The sequence below is a fragment of the Filicampus tigris genome, chromosome 8 (genome assembly GCF_054856515.1).
Source record: "Filicampus tigris isolate MCC_2025a chromosome 8, RoL_Ftig_1.0, whole genome shotgun sequence".
In the NCBI taxonomy this organism is placed as follows: Eukaryota; Metazoa; Chordata; class Actinopteri; order Syngnathiformes; family Syngnathidae; genus Filicampus; species Filicampus tigris.
In genome coordinates, this window is record NC_141224.1 from 15,128,561 (window position 1) to 15,146,432 (window position 17,872).

At 39.1% G+C, this 17,872-nt stretch overlaps 1 protein-coding gene across 1 annotated transcript in view; it reads right to left on the reverse strand.

Moving 5' to 3' along the window:
• Positions 1-11,280: 11,280 nt before the first annotated feature.
• sntb1 (syntrophin, basic 1) overlaps positions 11,281-17,872 on the reverse strand; it is a 36,291-nt gene continuing 29,699 nt past the window's right edge. Inside the window, exons 7-8 of the mRNA XM_086037851.1 lie at positions 14,298-14,527; positions 11,281-12,018 (exon numbers count right to left, since the gene is read on the reverse strand). Coding sequence (XP_085893977.1) covers positions 11,926-12,018; positions 14,298-14,527 — 323 coding nt within the window. The 3' untranslated portion in view covers positions 11,281-11,925. The remainder of the gene's footprint in view (positions 12,019-14,297; positions 14,528-17,872) is intronic.

Sequence of the window (17,872 nt, forward strand, 5' to 3'; positions counted from 1 at the left end):
CCGATGATAATATTAACAGCATAAAAGCATAATGGCTGATTACTTGCATTAAAATGACCAGAGGAGCTTGCCGACAAGCACATTCTTATGCAGATTTGTTCCCCACAACCTGTTCTGAATATACAATTTCTTAAACAGTGCATACTGACATTGCATGCACAAAGCTCAAGATGTGTCCTCACGCTGCCGGCCGACAGACATTTGTTCATTTATTTATCAGTCCTATAGCTCTTGTCTTCATTAGGGTGGCAGGTGAGCTGAAGCCTATCTCAGCTGATTTTGGGAGAGGCGGGTTGCCAGCCAATCACAGATTAAGAACACACTTTAAATTATATTCATCTCTGTTTTCAATTTATGCCACTCTACGACAGTATTAGTCTGCCAGTAGCTTCCTGTTCCCTCCCATTACATGTTTGTCAGATGCCTTAAAAGGGTGAGGACCATCATTTTCTTCATGGAAGGCACTTAAGGATGTTCAAGCCCTATATTTCTTATAGTAATTTTTTTTAAATTAGAGCAATTTAGAAGTTGAACTTTCGACTACGTTTCCCTCTAGTATTCTTCCGTTGTTTAACTCTCAGAATGATACATTTTTAAACAAGTACTGAACACCCACGTTATCCAAACAGACTTTAATGTACATAGGGAAAGAGAGTAAAGTACTACATTTGAAAAGCAGGTATAAGGATCCCTCATTGACCCGGTTGGATCATTTCAAGTTTCCTTCTTTCGAAAAACAAAAACACTTCCAAACTTCCTGCAAATCTCTGAGCTCCCTGACATACACACACACACACACACACACGCTCAATGGATTCAAGGTTCCCAATTCCAGTCAACATTCTGATGGCCTTGTTTAAAAAAAAAAGCCTTAAGAGTCTCACTATAAGATGATGTTGTCATGTAAGAAGAATGATGGAATGTCAATAATTTTCAGATTTATTTCTGGGAAAGTTGTGTTGATTCATAATAAAACCGAATTCTTTTTGTGCTAGAAAGCAATGAAATCGCAGGAACTCCAATCATAGCATTATAAGGAGTGTGGGTTTATTTATACACATTGTATTAACTAATCAATACTCCTCATCCTGCGCTACAAATTGGATCTGAAAATGTGTCCTTGATTCAAAATGGGCAGCATCTTGTGTTTTTTTCACCCACAATCTGTGGTTGGATCAAAGGTAACCGAACTTCCTCATTGGAGTTAAGAAGCTTTCTGGAATCATGTGAGCTTTCTTTACCCTCAAAGACACCCAGTTACCTTCAGTTCAACTGTTCATAGTACTGCTATTGCTACTGAATATGTTATTTATGACAATTAATAGTAATGGCGGGACTACAGACTGCACATACTGTCATTAAATTAGGATTGTGAAATGGTGTAGCTGATAAACACCATAATTGGAACAATGCTATTTGGAGTTGATGTCACTCATTACATTTTTACAGACAACATGGCCAAATGATTGGAATCCAGAACAAAATATTGTGCAACGCACAGGCAGACATATATCTAGCTCAAACAGTTTTGAAATAAAATGTGTAAGATGACAAAGTAAGAGTGCACACAACATACATTTGTTTAAATCCCGATCAATCTACACCAGCTTCTGAAAAGAGTACATGTAGATGACTTGGCATCTAAAGACATTCAAATTCAACATGATTGCAAAGATGGAGTAAAGACTGGGGCTCAAAGTAACAACATAGATTGGGAAAAAATCCTTTATATTCTCAATGAAAAATGAATACACATGAAAGCCGTGAAGAATACAATAATTGAGATTGAAATGGTGCCACACCAAACGTTGTACCCCTTGCCCCGGCATTTACTTCCCAGCAGCCAGCTCGGGCAGAAAACTAGTAAATGAAATGTGCACTTGGAAGATCGCTGCTACGTCATGGAACAACATTCAACATTATTACAGGAGGTCCTTGTGCACGGTGAACTGACGTTTTCACATTTCTCACTCTAACCTGTGGCCTGGTTCACATGTTGCTCATGCAAGCTTTGTGGGAAGGAGCTGCATCATCTTTGTTAAGAGGATGGCGTCCTCGGCATTTAGCTGAACTCGTGCACAGCTCATCAAAACCTCAAGTCATGTCCATCTTTGGTGCCTGTACGGATTGAAGCCGTCCGTCTCTGCTTCAAAATTGCAATAAGTACTGTCTGATGTATGACAGCTTGTCTTGCTTATGCATTCATGCACTTTGCCCACAATGCATTGCACTTGAATTTATTACTTATTCATCATGGATCATGAAACGGTAAAGAACATGTGCTTTGTACAAAAGCGAGACGGGGGCATTCAGGGGTGTTGCAGGGACTTGGCAGTGGCGTCCAGAACATTCCACATACGCGCGCACCCCCCCACACACGATTTCCTTCTCTTTTATCAAGAAGTTCTCAGAGAGTGGACGTATAAAAACAGGAGCCCTCACAGCGCCTCTACACACAGAGAGGCCATGTTGAGGGCAACCACTGTAAACACACGCGCAACAAATCTTATGTTTCAGGTGTGCGTGACACACTCAACAACAAACATGACCCTGTCGGTCGTTTAACCTAAGATGATGTTATTGTTCCAAGCACAGTGGGCATGAAAGGGTCATCCATCATCCTCTTGTCCCTCAACAGATTATAACATAGACACATGGAGGGGATGAGCGTGTGCTTTCCAAGCCCACTTACTTAAATTAGAGACTAACGGTGTCACTCATCATCTGAAATATTACACAGGCAGCAAGGATGTGCTCTCGACTAAACTGCTGCTGTGTCTACTGTGTGTGGCTTACTTTTTTACGACCTTATCACATAAATGACTTCAATGACGTGTGCAGAGGCACAGGCAGGTGCATCTGATTTTCAAAATAAAACTTCTTTCAGACCTTGAGGATCAATTAAAAAAAAAAACATGCATTGCTCAGTTTCTCTCATTGCAGCCCAGTGCCAAATGTGGACCCTTGGACCGGTGCCGGTCCGCATCTTGGGTGGTGGGAGACCACTGCAGTTTGAAAAAAATAAGCAAAACAAATTGCTTGTCTATCGTGTAAACAGAAACAGATTTTATTACATGTCAATGAAATATCAACTGTTTAAATCTGTACTATTCCAGAGAGTGCAACATGAATAGATCTTCCCTTTAGGAAATGAACAATACAGGCAACTGCTACATTTTGTACAGTGTAACACCAGAGCCGGGCATTTTACTAAAAAATCGCGGTCCATTTATCCGCCATTTTGTCCGGCTGGACCAAATAGTAATCGCCTATAGGCCGGTCCGATTATCATTTTAATCGGGCTTCCGTTAGTGATTCCGACCACCAACTTCGACAAACTTAAAAAAAAAGTAAAATAACCCCCCCCCACCCAATAAGTCGCCTTTTAGCACCATCCGGAGATGACACACGTTTTTCAAATCACCATAACTCGAGATGAACCGTTTAATTTAGCAAGGTAATTCCAATGGGAAAAAAAATCCCATTTCCCATTTAACGCCGACAAAATCGCCATCCGTCATAGGCGGACCAGTCTGTCACATAGGTGGAATGCCCAGGTCTGCATAAATACATACATACAGTATTTACAGAGTTGGGCATTTTACAAAAAAATGAATGTCCATTATTCGTCTTCCGTCTGCAGCGTGGGTACGCTTCCGTCGTCCGTCATTCGCCTTTTTTCCCCGGGGGAACAAATAGTACCCGTCTATAGACCGGTCCGCCTCCATTTTTAAACGGGCGTCCGTCAGCGAGTCTAACGAAACATTCATTCGCACCCGCCCCCACCTCTCCCGCTGGCCTCACCCAAATCTGCAACAACAACTCACTATTTTCCTCCCTGCGGCAAAATAGACTAATGACGGACTGCAGATGGATGGCGGACTAAATAAAGGGGTTTCCGTCTCTGCTTAATCCGTCTATTTTTTCTGTCGTTCGTCAACCGTCAGCAAAACGGGCATCCGTCAGTGACGGATAAACGGACCGGTCCGTCAGATAGACGGAACGCCCAGCTCTGTGTAACACTATACGTTATATACAGTATGTATGCTATAAAAATGCTAATACTGGCATTTATCATTGCTTTGGATCCATTTGAAGAGCATACATGATACTATTTCAGATTAGTTAAAAATGTTGACGTTCTGCCAAAAGCATTTCGCTAGCAATGACGTCCACTAGCCAGAAGCTAAAAAGCACTGTGTTTGGAAGCTTTTGGATTAAGGACAACATTTTTTTCAGTATGAAATAAAAGCAATGTTCAGTCTCATTTGCTTCAAACCATTTCTCTTGTTTTCTTTGCCCATCAGTACAACATAAAAGCAGAAGAGGGAGCACCTTTAACAAAGCGGAAGCCTTGGAATGTAAACTCAGGGGGCAAGCACCTTGTTTGCAATTATATCTAGTTTGAATAATCAATGCAACTCCTCCAATCCTGAAAACATCTAACTTCTTTGGGCCTGTCAGTCTCTCATCTTGCTGACTACCTTTCCAAACTTTCCAATTTCCAATGCTGTCCGTTGGGTCCCTCTTTCCCTCCTGCCGTCTTAAGCCTAGCATAGCTCATTCCCTCGCATGCAAACACACAAACAAGCAAACAAACTAAAACCTGTGAGGACCTGTCACAGGCGTGCGAGGAATGCAAATAAGAGAGCCAAGAAAAAAAGCACTTCATGCATACATGCAAGCGCATAAACACCACCTACACGTATTGTCTGCGACTGATGGACGTATACGTGGACACATGAAGTCACAACAATAAAACCAACCAAACCCCCGACAAGAAACTGTGGAGCTAATTAGACTGAGCAATCACACAGACATGACACAATGGCAAGCTGGCAAGCTTATTGGCTGACAACACCCTGTGAAAACCATTGTCATTGTCAAAAACATAGACACAAAGGAAACGGCAGTTAACTCCCTAATCTTTATTCATCATTTGCAAATTCACCTACTTGTGATTTATTTTTTGGGGGGGATTCTTCCCCAACACTTTCACCAGTGGCCTTGTTAGTCTCGATCACTGGTTTGTGGCGACGTCTCACTATGTAGCCAATCAAAATCCACAGAGGCTTTCACACAAGCGAAAAATCAATGTCCGGATTATCAGACAGCAAAAAACAGCCGCCCACCACGTACTGCCATGTAATAAATAGAAATACAGTGTATAGAGTACACATTTTGTGTTTTACAACAATACTTAACCATAGTTATAATTTCATATGCAGAGCTGGGCATTCTGTCTATGTGACGGACTGGTCCGTCAAAGGACTTGCTGACGGAAGCCCTTTTAAAATCAGAGGCCTATTGGCCTATATGCCTGCAGGACCGGCCTATGGGCGGGACTTGGATATCGTGACATCCCTAGTGGCAGGACATGTCTGTAAAACATTTATTAATTGTATTTGTAAATAACGAGAGGCGAGGACACTGCGGTCTAAGGACCGGCACTTGGGGTAGCAGTCTAAAACTCACGGTAGGCGTAAAAAAAGCTTACGTCGATTAATTTTTCAGAATACTGCAATCACCAAAATGTAGGCGATGTTGACACCTCGTTATGCCCACATCAACCTCTAAAAATGTTACCCCGATATTTGGTATTTTATGGACGATGTGTTTTCTTCATGAAATGACATAAGCTTTGCTTTGAGCGCCTGTACGGAGAGGAAAAAACCATGATCATGAAATCCGTAAATTGGGCGATCACACCAGAATTTTCAGCGGTTGATGTGGGCATAAGTAGAGATGTCAACATAAATGTTGGTGACTATTTCGGACATTAAGTTTATTTTCTCAAATCGTGCATTTAGACTATCACTGGTCACAGTATGTAAAGTGTGGAGGAACATATTATATTTGTGTCAGCAACTACAGAGCCATTTGAATCAGTTTCATAAAAGAAATCCTTTTGGACATCTAAAATGAAAATCGCCTTTGGTTTCATTTCTGCTGTAGACACACGTTGAACCGTGTGGCCCCTTCAAAGCAATATGTCAGCGCATCTGCCTTACTGGATGTGGCCATTGGATTCGCCATAAAATCGATTCAAACTTTTGTGGCCAGTTGCTAATGAATCTAGCTTGCAGCCAAAACAAAGAGGGGACAATGTGTCACTGATGCCATTCTTCTCAGAGTCAATGGGAAAGCTCAGTGACCGTGCATATGCTTGGACTTTCAACGATTTATTTGTGTATCAGCCCTCGCACAAAAACCGCGTCACAGAAAATGTGTTTGTTTATTATGGTTTATGATCCACAGAGGAAGCGGGGTTTAATTCATAGTGTTAAAAACATTATCATAAATCTTGTGGTAAACAATCTAAGTGTGTAAAGTTTCTTAACCACACAAATGTGTTCATTAATGTCTGGGAGTGCGGATGCTAGCTCATTAACTACCGCTAAACAATGTCAGAGTCCCATTTATGCACAAAGTTATTCTTAGGCCTCCTCTCTTTCAAGACACAGGAATCTTTTCTGCTGAGTGGGCAGAAATAAACATCACAAATCACTCTAAAAGCCACTCATACCACAATAAACTAGTCAGACACCTCAATCCTTTGTTGTGTTCAGGAAATATGTCTGGAGCAAGGTGGGGTGCATTTCACTTGGGAAATACTTGGAAATACACCATTTTAAACCCAGAAAATACAGACTTTGTTTTATTATTTAGAATTTTGTGTTTGTTTGTATTTTAAATAAATATTCTAATGAATACAAAATATTGAATATATATATTTTACATTATAATACTGGAATATTTTTTTAACCTTTGAAAGAAATATTTATTTAAATGTGTATTATTATATTTATTTTCAATATTAAATAGCTAAGAATAGATCAGCAATAACTAAATTCCTATTACTATCTATTAATTTGTTTTTCAAAATATACGATTATTATTGATAGAGCAATACTAATACTATTATTAATAATGAAAAATATATCAGTCAACACATTTTTATAATTCTTTTTAATCAGAGATACAAGTCAACTTTTTGTGTTGATCCCAAAGCTGCCATTTTTTCTCTAGCATAATAGGTTTTCAAAATAATAATATTTAATATAGTAATAAATGTACTATGTAATATGGTAATATATTTAGTATAGCCTGACCGATTAATCTGCCGGCCGATTGAATCAGCGATTATGGCCCTTCAAACATCGGCCAGATAGCCAAGGCTTGCCGATTGTTTTTACCAGTGTTATTATTAACAATCGAAATAAAATGCAAGTCTACACTGTAAGAAAAATTAATAAAGATTATGGTAAAAAACTGTCAAATAGCAACAATCAAAAGCCATAAAATCTAAAATTGTATGTCACCGTCGTAAATACTTTTGATTACCGTGACTTCAAGAAATAATACAAAACTTTAATTTTTACAGCGGTAATATGTAGAAAATACTTATTTCCGTGAAAAATAAACGTTTTGTTCCGTAAATGTAGAAATTGTTTTACTGTAATTTAACGAGTTTTGGCAACCATAGCTGCCGGTATTTTACCATTTGTTGAGGCAGGCGTGGCTCAGTGGGAGAGTGGTCATTTCCAGTACCAGAGGTTGTGGGTTCGACCGCCGGCCATTGTGACCATGTCTAAGTATCCTTGAGCAAGACACTGAACCCACAGTTGCTCCTGATGCTGTGTCATCAGTAGGTAAATGAGGTACCGGTATATTGTGTAAAGCGTTTTCAGTACCGAAGATAGAAAAGTGCTGGTTGGTTCAGGTAAAACATTGTTGTTTTTTTAAATAAAAAAATAAAAATAAAAAAAGAAAACTTTTTTTTAATGGTAAAATCTTGAATTAAGTACATTTTTTAAGTGTAAAATGAATAGTAGCAGTCCATTTTGTACCGTAAATGTTGAAAATGTGTGAAAAAAAAAATTGCTATCTCTCTATATAGGGGACTTATATATTAAATAATTATAAGAGACTGACTGGAGACTGACTGAATAAGCTGTCCGTTTCTACATGTGTCCCCTGTGACTGAAAACGAGCGCAGAGTGTAGTTTGACTTTCTCCCAAAGTCATCTGGGATAGGCTCCATCTTCATGCGACCCTGAGCAGGCTAGGCAGGATAGAAAACAGTTGGATGGATGACTGGAATTCAACCATCATTTTTTACATTACATACACAATATCTGTTAAGTTTAGTGACTTTGTTGAGAATTATTTGGGTTTGTTTAAAAATAAAAAAAATAAAAAATCCCCCAATGCATTTCACTGTGTATGACTTGTACATGGATCTTTGCTGTGCGCAGGCTGGCCAAGTCCCACGCGAATAGCGGGGGCAGTATAATAATCACATACCTGTGTATCTGTATGTTTCCCTATATTTGTGAGTCGTAGAAATTGTAAGTAATAAGTGTATAGTTTTGCTTTACCATAAGCTTTCTTCAGTACATTTGTATTGTGTGACCAAATATATTTCCTTAACCTCAAATGGGTAACAACCTCAGTGTTCTGTTGTGTATTTGTGCTGACAGATTAGCATTAATCACAAATGAGACAAGCAGTACAATGACAACAACCATGTAATCCATTTTAAATACGTAATTTATGTGCATCCATTGAGTTAAAAACATTGGTTTGTTGTTCAGAATGACAAATGAAGGCATTATTCTAAAGCAGCATAAAAAAATCTCACCCCATACTTTGTGATTGTGGCATTGTTGCTGTTATACAATTCTTGCAGTGCCTTCATAATGTGTAACGATCGATTGAACAAGACACAAATCATGTTGCGATATCATCATTCACAGTACACAAAAAGGAAAAAAAAGCATGTGAAAACTCAAACATCAAATGACTACTGCTCATGCGGCAAATGTCCTTCCGAGACAAAATGTTGCTCCGCGTTCATCCTGTGAGGTATTCCTCCCAAAGCGACCCATTTCCAAGGCACAAGAACGACGTGGCTGCAGTGTTTTGCGTTAATGCCTGATTGCCTCATTGCGAAAGACCTACAAGCAATACTTATATATGGTTGTTGTGATCCTTTCGGCTTGTCCCCTCAGTATCCTGTCTTATTACTTTTGGTGAATTCAAGATGTTCATTCCTCTGGCAGTGGTTGCATGAATAGCAGAACTTTACTGAGGTTTGCCACAAAGATTTTTTGATCCTGTGAAATCTCACTTGGGTGGCCACCGTGAAAATGTTCAACTAGACCGCCAACGGTCTGCCTGTTAAACACGCGTCCCTCCAAATATTTTTTTTTAAATTATAATATAGTGGATTTTTCATATAGTTGTACCTCCAAAGCCCAACAAAATCCTCTGAGTGACTATTTTTGTTCCAATTTAAAAATTACACAACATAATTTACTGGTTGGGTTTACACTGCACCGAGTGACCAATTCTGATTTCATCTTATCCGATTTCTTTGACTGTATCCAGGCACATTACAAGTAACACATAACCGATATGATTGCGTTTACGCTTCCAGAAGACAAAAATATGAATTGTAATTGTGTCACCTGAACCATGCAGTATAAAACCAGCCACTGTTATTAAATGAATGTAGTTCAGACTCAAACCATTGGCAATATAATACTTATGTTAGTTCTGACTGTTATAGACAAATAAATACAAGTATAATAACACTAAAAACAAATAAACCAAAAGTCATTCCTCTGATACGTCATGGCGGGGGAGTAGGAAGGTGTTTGCCGAGAGATTTCTAGTGGCACTTTCAAAGTATTGCTGGATTCTTTTTTGTTGTTGTTTAACTCCAAATTGTATGTTTGATTTTGGAGGTTCTTTTGTAAGATCATTTTGAGTAAGCAGGTGGATTTTGTTGCATTAGAGCACTCAGTTACATATACAGTATCGTGTGTTAAAACAAAAATATAACGATGCAGGCCACCTTACATTACATAATTGAATGAGATGTTGACAACTGGCTGTCACTTGAAGGAAAATAAACGTTTTCAGGGCTGACAAAGTAACTACCATGATGACCTTGGGATCAGAATGAAATAGATACAGTAATTCATGGGATTGAATTTAATGCTCCCAAAGCAGAAAAATTATGCTTTTAAGAACCGTCTAAAAAGAGCAGTTGAAATTTATGACCAGTAGAGCGATGACAGTAAAGTGGTCAAATCTTACATAGTCCTCAAATTTAGCATAGCTACTTATTTCCATGGGGACTCTGATAATGTCACATCGATATTTGTGCTTGTACTTGGGTGGTGAGAAACAATCATGTCCTCATTTTAAGATGGCTAGTGTGTATGCATGCATGATTAGTTGTATTATTAACACAGCTGGATTTATCATAAAACAGTTGCCAATACTATAGCTACCATAATCGGTTTTACACTGGAGCTACAAAAATATAATTTGAGTTTCAACACTGTAATTTATAGCACAGTTGGTTTTTGAATGCAAAATTTTAAAGCAATACTGTAATGTAGTTTCAGTTAGCTGAGTTTTCTATTCTGGGAAAATATGTATATACAGTAAACATACAGGTTACAGATATTTGGGTTTTGGAGGAAATTTTAGGATAAATCTAAAATGCAGTATAAAAAATAAGTTAACTGAATGTGACCTTGCGTAAAATTTAAAACGCCCAACTGTTGAGTATTTCAGTAGTCTTTGCACAACTTTCTGCCCTCTAACAAGGAGCTAAACAGTGAAATTCACAAAAGGTGTTTGATCCAAGAATGCACCAGTGCATTTCCTGCTCCACATAGAAGTGCTATTTTAAGATGCTGCTCACATTTGGACATCATGACACCAAGGCAACACCTCACAATTGCCTCGAGTGTCACAGAGTGTCATCAGCAAGTTGCAACAGTGATGCAGAGAGATTGGAAAAGTCACAGGATCGAATAGGAGCGGACGTCTTCTGCAATTTTCATGGAGCGAACATCTTTTGTGAATTTTGCCATTTAGCTCCTTGGAGCTGGAGAACAGCAAGTCACTGAACTGCTGGGCGTGCATTCAAAAGTTTACAGAAGGTCAAATTAATTTAACCTGTAAAGGTTATAGTGCATTTTAGGTTTATCCTTAAAGAGGAAATCAACCCAAACATATTTTTTTTCAAGAATATGTTCTATGCAAGCCCACTAGTTGAAACAAGGCATTCTGATAAATATTGCGTTTGTGGAATAAGTGTCATTCTATTCATTTTTAGCCATCTCTGGGGGCTGCCATTTTGTCTTCTGTTGACTGAAAATGACATCACAACCACCCAGGGCTCAGGTAACGACCAATCACGGCTCAGCTTTAGAAAACAAGCGAGCTGTGATTGGTCGTTCCTTGAGCCCTGGGTGGTTGTGGTGTCTTTTTCAGTGGACAGAAATGACAAAATGGCCGCCCCCCTGAGATGGCAAAAAACGGGTGGATTTTGCTGCTTAACTCATATTGCACAAAAGCACTATTAATCAGAATGGCGTGTTTCAACTTGTGGGCCTGCTGAGAACATATTCTTGAAAAAAATATGTTTGGGTTGATTTCCCTTTAAGTTTCACCCGAAAGTAACCATGTGTGTATTGTATATGGCTGATGAGAAATGCTAACATTGCTAACAGTACAAAAAGAAAACAGAGAGAAATTTTGAATGTTTTCACAGAGATTATGAATAAATTAGATACAATTAGTACCGGTAAATGAAATCAATTTACTAATATACTACCTGAAACCAAAGCAGTGAATATGTGAGTAATGCCCGGTCGTTCTCACATTCATCACATCCATCCATCTGCTTCGAGTCCGCTCGTTGGTTGTGTTGTCTGACGTCAGTGTTCAGTCTTCACAGCTCAAAAATGACCATGAGCTCTCAACGTGTTTCTTCATTGTTACTTTGACCACAGAGAGGCTACATTCCATCAGCTTGGGTCTCGGACTGAATGTAGTCTTCTGCACGTGGTCTGCAGCGATGTGGACACACAACAACGGAAATCCATTCGGGGGTTGCGATCAGGCCACTAAGCCCAGCCTGGAGATCTTAGCGGAGAGGAAGGAGTGGACGATAAAGACAATTGGCTTTGGACACGAGTGGAGGTCCAGTTGCTGCAGGAGAACAATAGATACAGTGACATTCTGTACTTGTAACATGAAACACGAAGGAAGGAAAATAAACAGGCATATCCTGACTAAGTGTAAAAATGACATTAAAAGGTCAACATTTCCCATTGCAGCACAAATTAGTATGGATATGTGTAAGAAGAAAATCTGTTTTTCTTCCTCACTTAACAATGGGACATTTCATGGATCTATGACTCACTTTTTCTTTCCTGAGGCTTGTAAGGAAGCCTCAACCTATAAATTCCCTCTTAAACCACTGTTTGCTTGCTCCAATAAAACTTTGATGATGACTGCTTTTCTCCAGTAAACCACGTCGCATTAATTATAGTCTGTCTACATCAGTCCTCCTTAAAGCAGAAGTCAACCCAAACATATTTTTTTCAAGAATATGTTCCCAGCAGGCCCACTAGTTGAAACACGGCATTCTGATTAATTTTGCGTTTGTGGAATATAAGTTAAGCAGCAAAATGCACTCGTTTTTAGCCATCTCTGGGGGCGGCCATTTTGCCTTCTGTCGACTGAAAATGACATCACAAATGCTCACAACGATCAATCACGGCTGACCTCTTTTCTGAATCTGAGCCGTGATTGGTCGTTGCGAGCACTTGTGATGTCATTTTCAGTCGACAGAAGACAAAATGGCCGCCCCCAGAGTTTTTCTTTTCTTTTTTTCCCATACAAAAATAAAGTAATGGCACATCCACTACAGCAGGTGGCAGTTGCACTCTCATTGTCAGAGAGTGCGCAAGGAGTAGTACATCCTCTGTAGAAGTGTACTTACAACAATTTAGACAAATGATACTATTTATAGTTGCAGCAGTGAGTTGGGGGGATGCAAAATATTGTAATCTTCCTGGAGGGGGTTCATAACAAAAATAATTTAGAGGCACTAGTCCACACCTTTACACCAGTCTGCTGACAATTTGCGATCAAAACACTACTAAATCACTGGCCAGTCTTGGGAAATACTTTTTAATTTATTATTTAATTAATTCATTACTCATATTCCAATAATGGGCACTAATATGTTTGTTTACAGAGTAGGTAGGGATGAAACAGTTTACAATTTATTGATAATCTGCAGTAAAATTTCAAATGGACATTATTACAGTGGTAATACTGCGCTTGTGTTAGCATAGGTTAGTGATAGACTGCAGTGCATTCTAAGGAGCCCCTGTATCTATACTCTTGTACTTTACTTGTGCTCAGTAAGTGAAAATACTTGTAGTATGTTGATGATTGCATACTGCATGAAACAAACTTGTTCTCTCTTTTGCGCATCCTTTAAACATAGCTCATATGCAGACAAATTTTCAGATGACTATTTTGGTTTGGTTCAGTCCAAATGTCTCTACGGGAAAGGTAAACAGTCAAGTGCCGAGACAAATTTAGAAACATACCGTGTCTGTGCCAAATAATGACAGAAAGTTCAACATGATGAAGGAAAAAGCCCAGCAGATTTGTCTTTCAAAAGTTGAGCTAATGAGCCATCAGCCAAATCCACAAGTGCCTTGGGATTTTGATGAAGTCGTGTTGACAACAAAATCTCTCCTCATAGCCAACAGAGAATTTTCATTTACACTGCACTGTAAATGGTGAGACATTTTTATACAAACAGAACATCTCAATTTACATTAGCTAAATCCTATAAGCCAAGAGGGTAATTAATTTAGTCCCTTTTAGCAGTTTCACTGCTGTCTTTCTAAAAACTGTTAGTCTTGCAACTGAAACCTACATTAATATTCATAGTGTAATCAAATGTTGTTCAGGGGTTGAAAAAAAAAAAATGACGGTTTCCAAAATGAAAATGCCAACATTTCATAAGGCAGTGGCACATGTGCCGATGATTTTTTAAGTTTGACTGTAATTGCTCCTGACTGCTTGGTAAAAAGAGCAACCTCGACTTGTTACGCAGTAATTGGACCTGATTAAAAGTCTTACAGCACAAGAGAGGCCTCTGGCTACAGTTGATTTTTTTTTTCATGAGTTATTCTGTGATGGTGGGCTGCAATTTTCCAAAGTATCGCCGGTTAACGGTTAGCTTAGGCCAATCAAATACAGCTTAGGGCCTAACCGGCACTTTATTTTTCTCTTTGACCTCTTTTCACAGTCACAAATGTGACTGTATGCTATTGCTTCGAATCAGACGATTCTATGAAACTTTACGAGACAATAAAGATATCAAAATAATGTCATCTGCCTGTTGCACACTGCCTATACATCATCATTAGTCCTAATTGTCTAAAAGACAGAAAAACACTCACAATCTCCCCTTCCTTTCCTCCAAAGTCCAGGAATAGCATCCGAACGCCATCGTCCGACGACATCCTCAGTTTTTCGTAAGCGTAGGACAGGAGCACTCGTTTTTTGGTTGGAGTATGGCGTCGCCCCTCTTCTCCATTCTCGCTGTCTCTGAGTTTGGGTTCCGCCAACACGGAGAAGCCCTGCTCGTAGTGGATCACCAGCCGGCACTCCTGACCCAGGTAAAGACAACCTGAGAGATTCAATTTATAGCATTCATTATTTGAGGAGTTTTTTGTATTCCATGTAAATTGTGGTTGACAGAATAAAAGCATAATCAGCTCATAAATGAATATATTTTGATGAGATAAGGAGCTAAGCCTGTCCTAAAGGAGTACATTTATGTTATGCTTTTTGAAAATTACATATAGGATTGCTTTTCTTCCAGCACACACTATCTAGATTTAAGTGTGTACATTTTAACCAAGAGTTTATGGGGAAATGAATAATCTTATGGATGCGCTATGATCTTTAAAAATGTAGCTTTGAGATACAGTAAGACAATAATGCACGAGGATTTGAAGAATGACTTATGCCGTGTTGACAAGGAAAATTAACTTATTCAACTTTTCACCACAACAACCTCAGCCAAATCTGTGTCAGAAAACCTTCAAAAATAAATTGGGTTCTTAATCTAACCAAGGGAAATAAGCCTTTAATACTGTAGTAATTTAAGAAACCTTGGCCACCAATAAACAAGCGCTCATAATGTTGGACAACGGAAATCTCAAGGATTTTAGATTTAAAGAAAAGCCCCCATAAAATGAATACGGAGCTTAGGCTAAATAATTACAACATGGATAAGGGAAATGAAAGTGATCAATTTGACTGTCCAGACCGCTTCTAAAGTAACATTATCAATGGGCATACAAGTGTAAAAGTTGGTTAGTCACTGTTATAGTAAAACCTAAAACATTAAAAAAAAATTTAAAAAATAAAAAACTCTCCGTGAATTATATTATATTTAACACAATTATTTCTATGAAACACAAGGAACAAAATGAGTGGAAAAGTAAAAGTAAAAGAAAAGTACATTTAAATGCACAGAAAATTAATGGAAAATCTGTCTTTATTTCCGTGTTGCTGCAATGAACATTCCTGATCCTTGTTTCATAGTCGGTGCAGTATTTTATCTTCTAAGGTTCAAGATATTTCAAGTGACAATTCTTTATGGGAGGGTGTCAACAATTATATTTTAGAATAAACATCAACTGTAAAACAGCATACAAACACAAAATTATGCACACTACCAGTCTGATATTATGTTCTTGTCAATGTTGCTTCACCGCTCTTTTGATATCTTGTTGCCCGCTGAAATGAGGTTTTCGTCAGGTACGGCGAGACCTGTAATGACCCCCGCCTCCAACATTTTGAGCGGCTTCGGAGGCAAATCCCAAAAACGGGACTCAAATTCCAAATTGTATGACTTCAGGGGTATTTGACATCTAGGTTTCAAAAGCATATGACCTTTTTATCTTGTGTTGCACATCCATCCATCCATCCATTCTCTATTTCATAAAGTTTGCGGGTTTGCTGGAACCTTCCCCTGCTGGCTCTTGGCGAGAAGAGTTAAGATTCAGGCGCTTCTGTTTTAAGTGGTGCAGCAATTGGAAGTTTTACGGTAGTGGTTTATTGGATGATGAAAGAGACCAACTTCATGGGCGTAAAGCGATTTATTTGACCTTACTCAGCTAATCAACGAGAACAATAAATGAGCACTCTAAAAACATTAAAATGTAAAAGCCTCTTCATACTGCACTTGAATGAACGAACGCATTCGTCGTGTACGTATACCGTGAGGGTGCGACAACAGAAAGCCGTGTCGTGTAAATATAAACTGTATCGCGATAAATAGTTACACATTAAGATCTTCTGGACTTTTGCTTCAAGAAGCTTTCTCCAACTGGACGTCTTTATAGTGGAAATCAAGCCAAACATATATTTTTCAAGAATATGTTCTCAGCAGGCCCACTAGTTGAAACACGGCATTCTGATAAATATTGCCTTTGTGGAATATGAGTTAAGCAGCAAAATCCACCCTTTTTTAGCCATCTCTGGCGGGCGGCCATTTTGTCATTTCTGTCCACTGAAAATGACATCACAGTTGCTCAGGCCTCGGGTAATGACCAATCACAGCTCGCCTGATTTCTAAAGGTGAGCCGTGATTGGTCGTTACCTGAGCCCTGAGCAGCTGTGATGTCATTTCATGACAAAATGGCCACCGCCAGAGATGGCAAAAAACAAGTGGATTAACTCTTATTCCCAATATTTATCACAATGCCTTGTTTCAACTAGTGGGCTTGCATAGAACATATTCTTGAAAAAAATATGTTTAGGTTGACTTCCTCTTTAAATTTGAGTTGAATGCCCTGCTAAAGAAGATTGGTTGAGCTGGATGCCCATTTGATTTGTACAGTAGTCCAACTACTTCATAGAAGCAACCATAGCTAACAGAAATCTATCTTGTAATATATCATGCAAGCTCATCTCCATCCTGTAAGATCCTTGCTTATTTGTTATGTCACGTTAACAGTGACTGATTATTTGCTGGCTATACGAACCATTCCACATGATTTATCTGTTCTGCAGCACTACTTTTTTGTATCTTTAACAGCATTTCACTTGCTTCGTAATTTATACATAACAACTGCTGCGCTTTTGTCACATCGGCTTCATTGTCCCTCAGTGTGATCAGGCTACATTGAAGTCCCATTATTTGAAAGTCTTGACGTCGGTCTTGGCACAAACACAAAGACCCCATGTTTTTTTTCTTTTTATAAACAGAATAAGCGCCTTTCTCTTGACATCATTTCCTCTACCGAGCTACATGTTTGGGCGAAGAAGGGGTTGAAAGCCAGAGGCAAGTTATTATCTTGCCATTGTTTACTGATAGCCAGCAAAGGACGCGTATGCATGTGTGTGTGTGTGTGTGTGTGTGTGTGCGTGTGTGTGTGTGTGCGTGCGTGCGTGTGTACAGGGAGATCATATTTGCATGGTTATGTGTGCTCATTCAAGTATGTGTGCTAGTGCTCCCTGCAGCCTGTCTAAGCATCTGTCATAAAAAACATCCTAGTCAGACGACTAGGATGTTTTTTTGTTGACAGTAAAACCTCATATAGAGTCACACTATATCAGGCAATTAGAGTCCTCGAGGGCCGGTGTCCTGCCTGTTTTCCATTTGAATCAGGTGGGTTGCAGCAGGGTGACATGCAGGATAAAACATGCGGATTACCGGCCCTCGAGGAGCGGAAATTCCCACGCCCGCACTAAATCCATCTTCTCATCTGTTCACCAATCATGTGCATCAATTAATGGTTGATCACAATTTGGAATTTTTTTCATTTAAAGCAACACTATGTAAGATGTCAGTTTTTGTTGCTTATGGCAGCGCCATGTGGACAAAAGTGGTAGTGTTTGCCAAAAGTCAACCACATTTCCCATGAGCGCCGGTGTCGTGAAATCCGTAGTTCTCGCTGGCCTGCGGTTGGACAGAATTACACTTCTATTTCCAGTGGCTTTGTGAAGGATGAATCGCGGT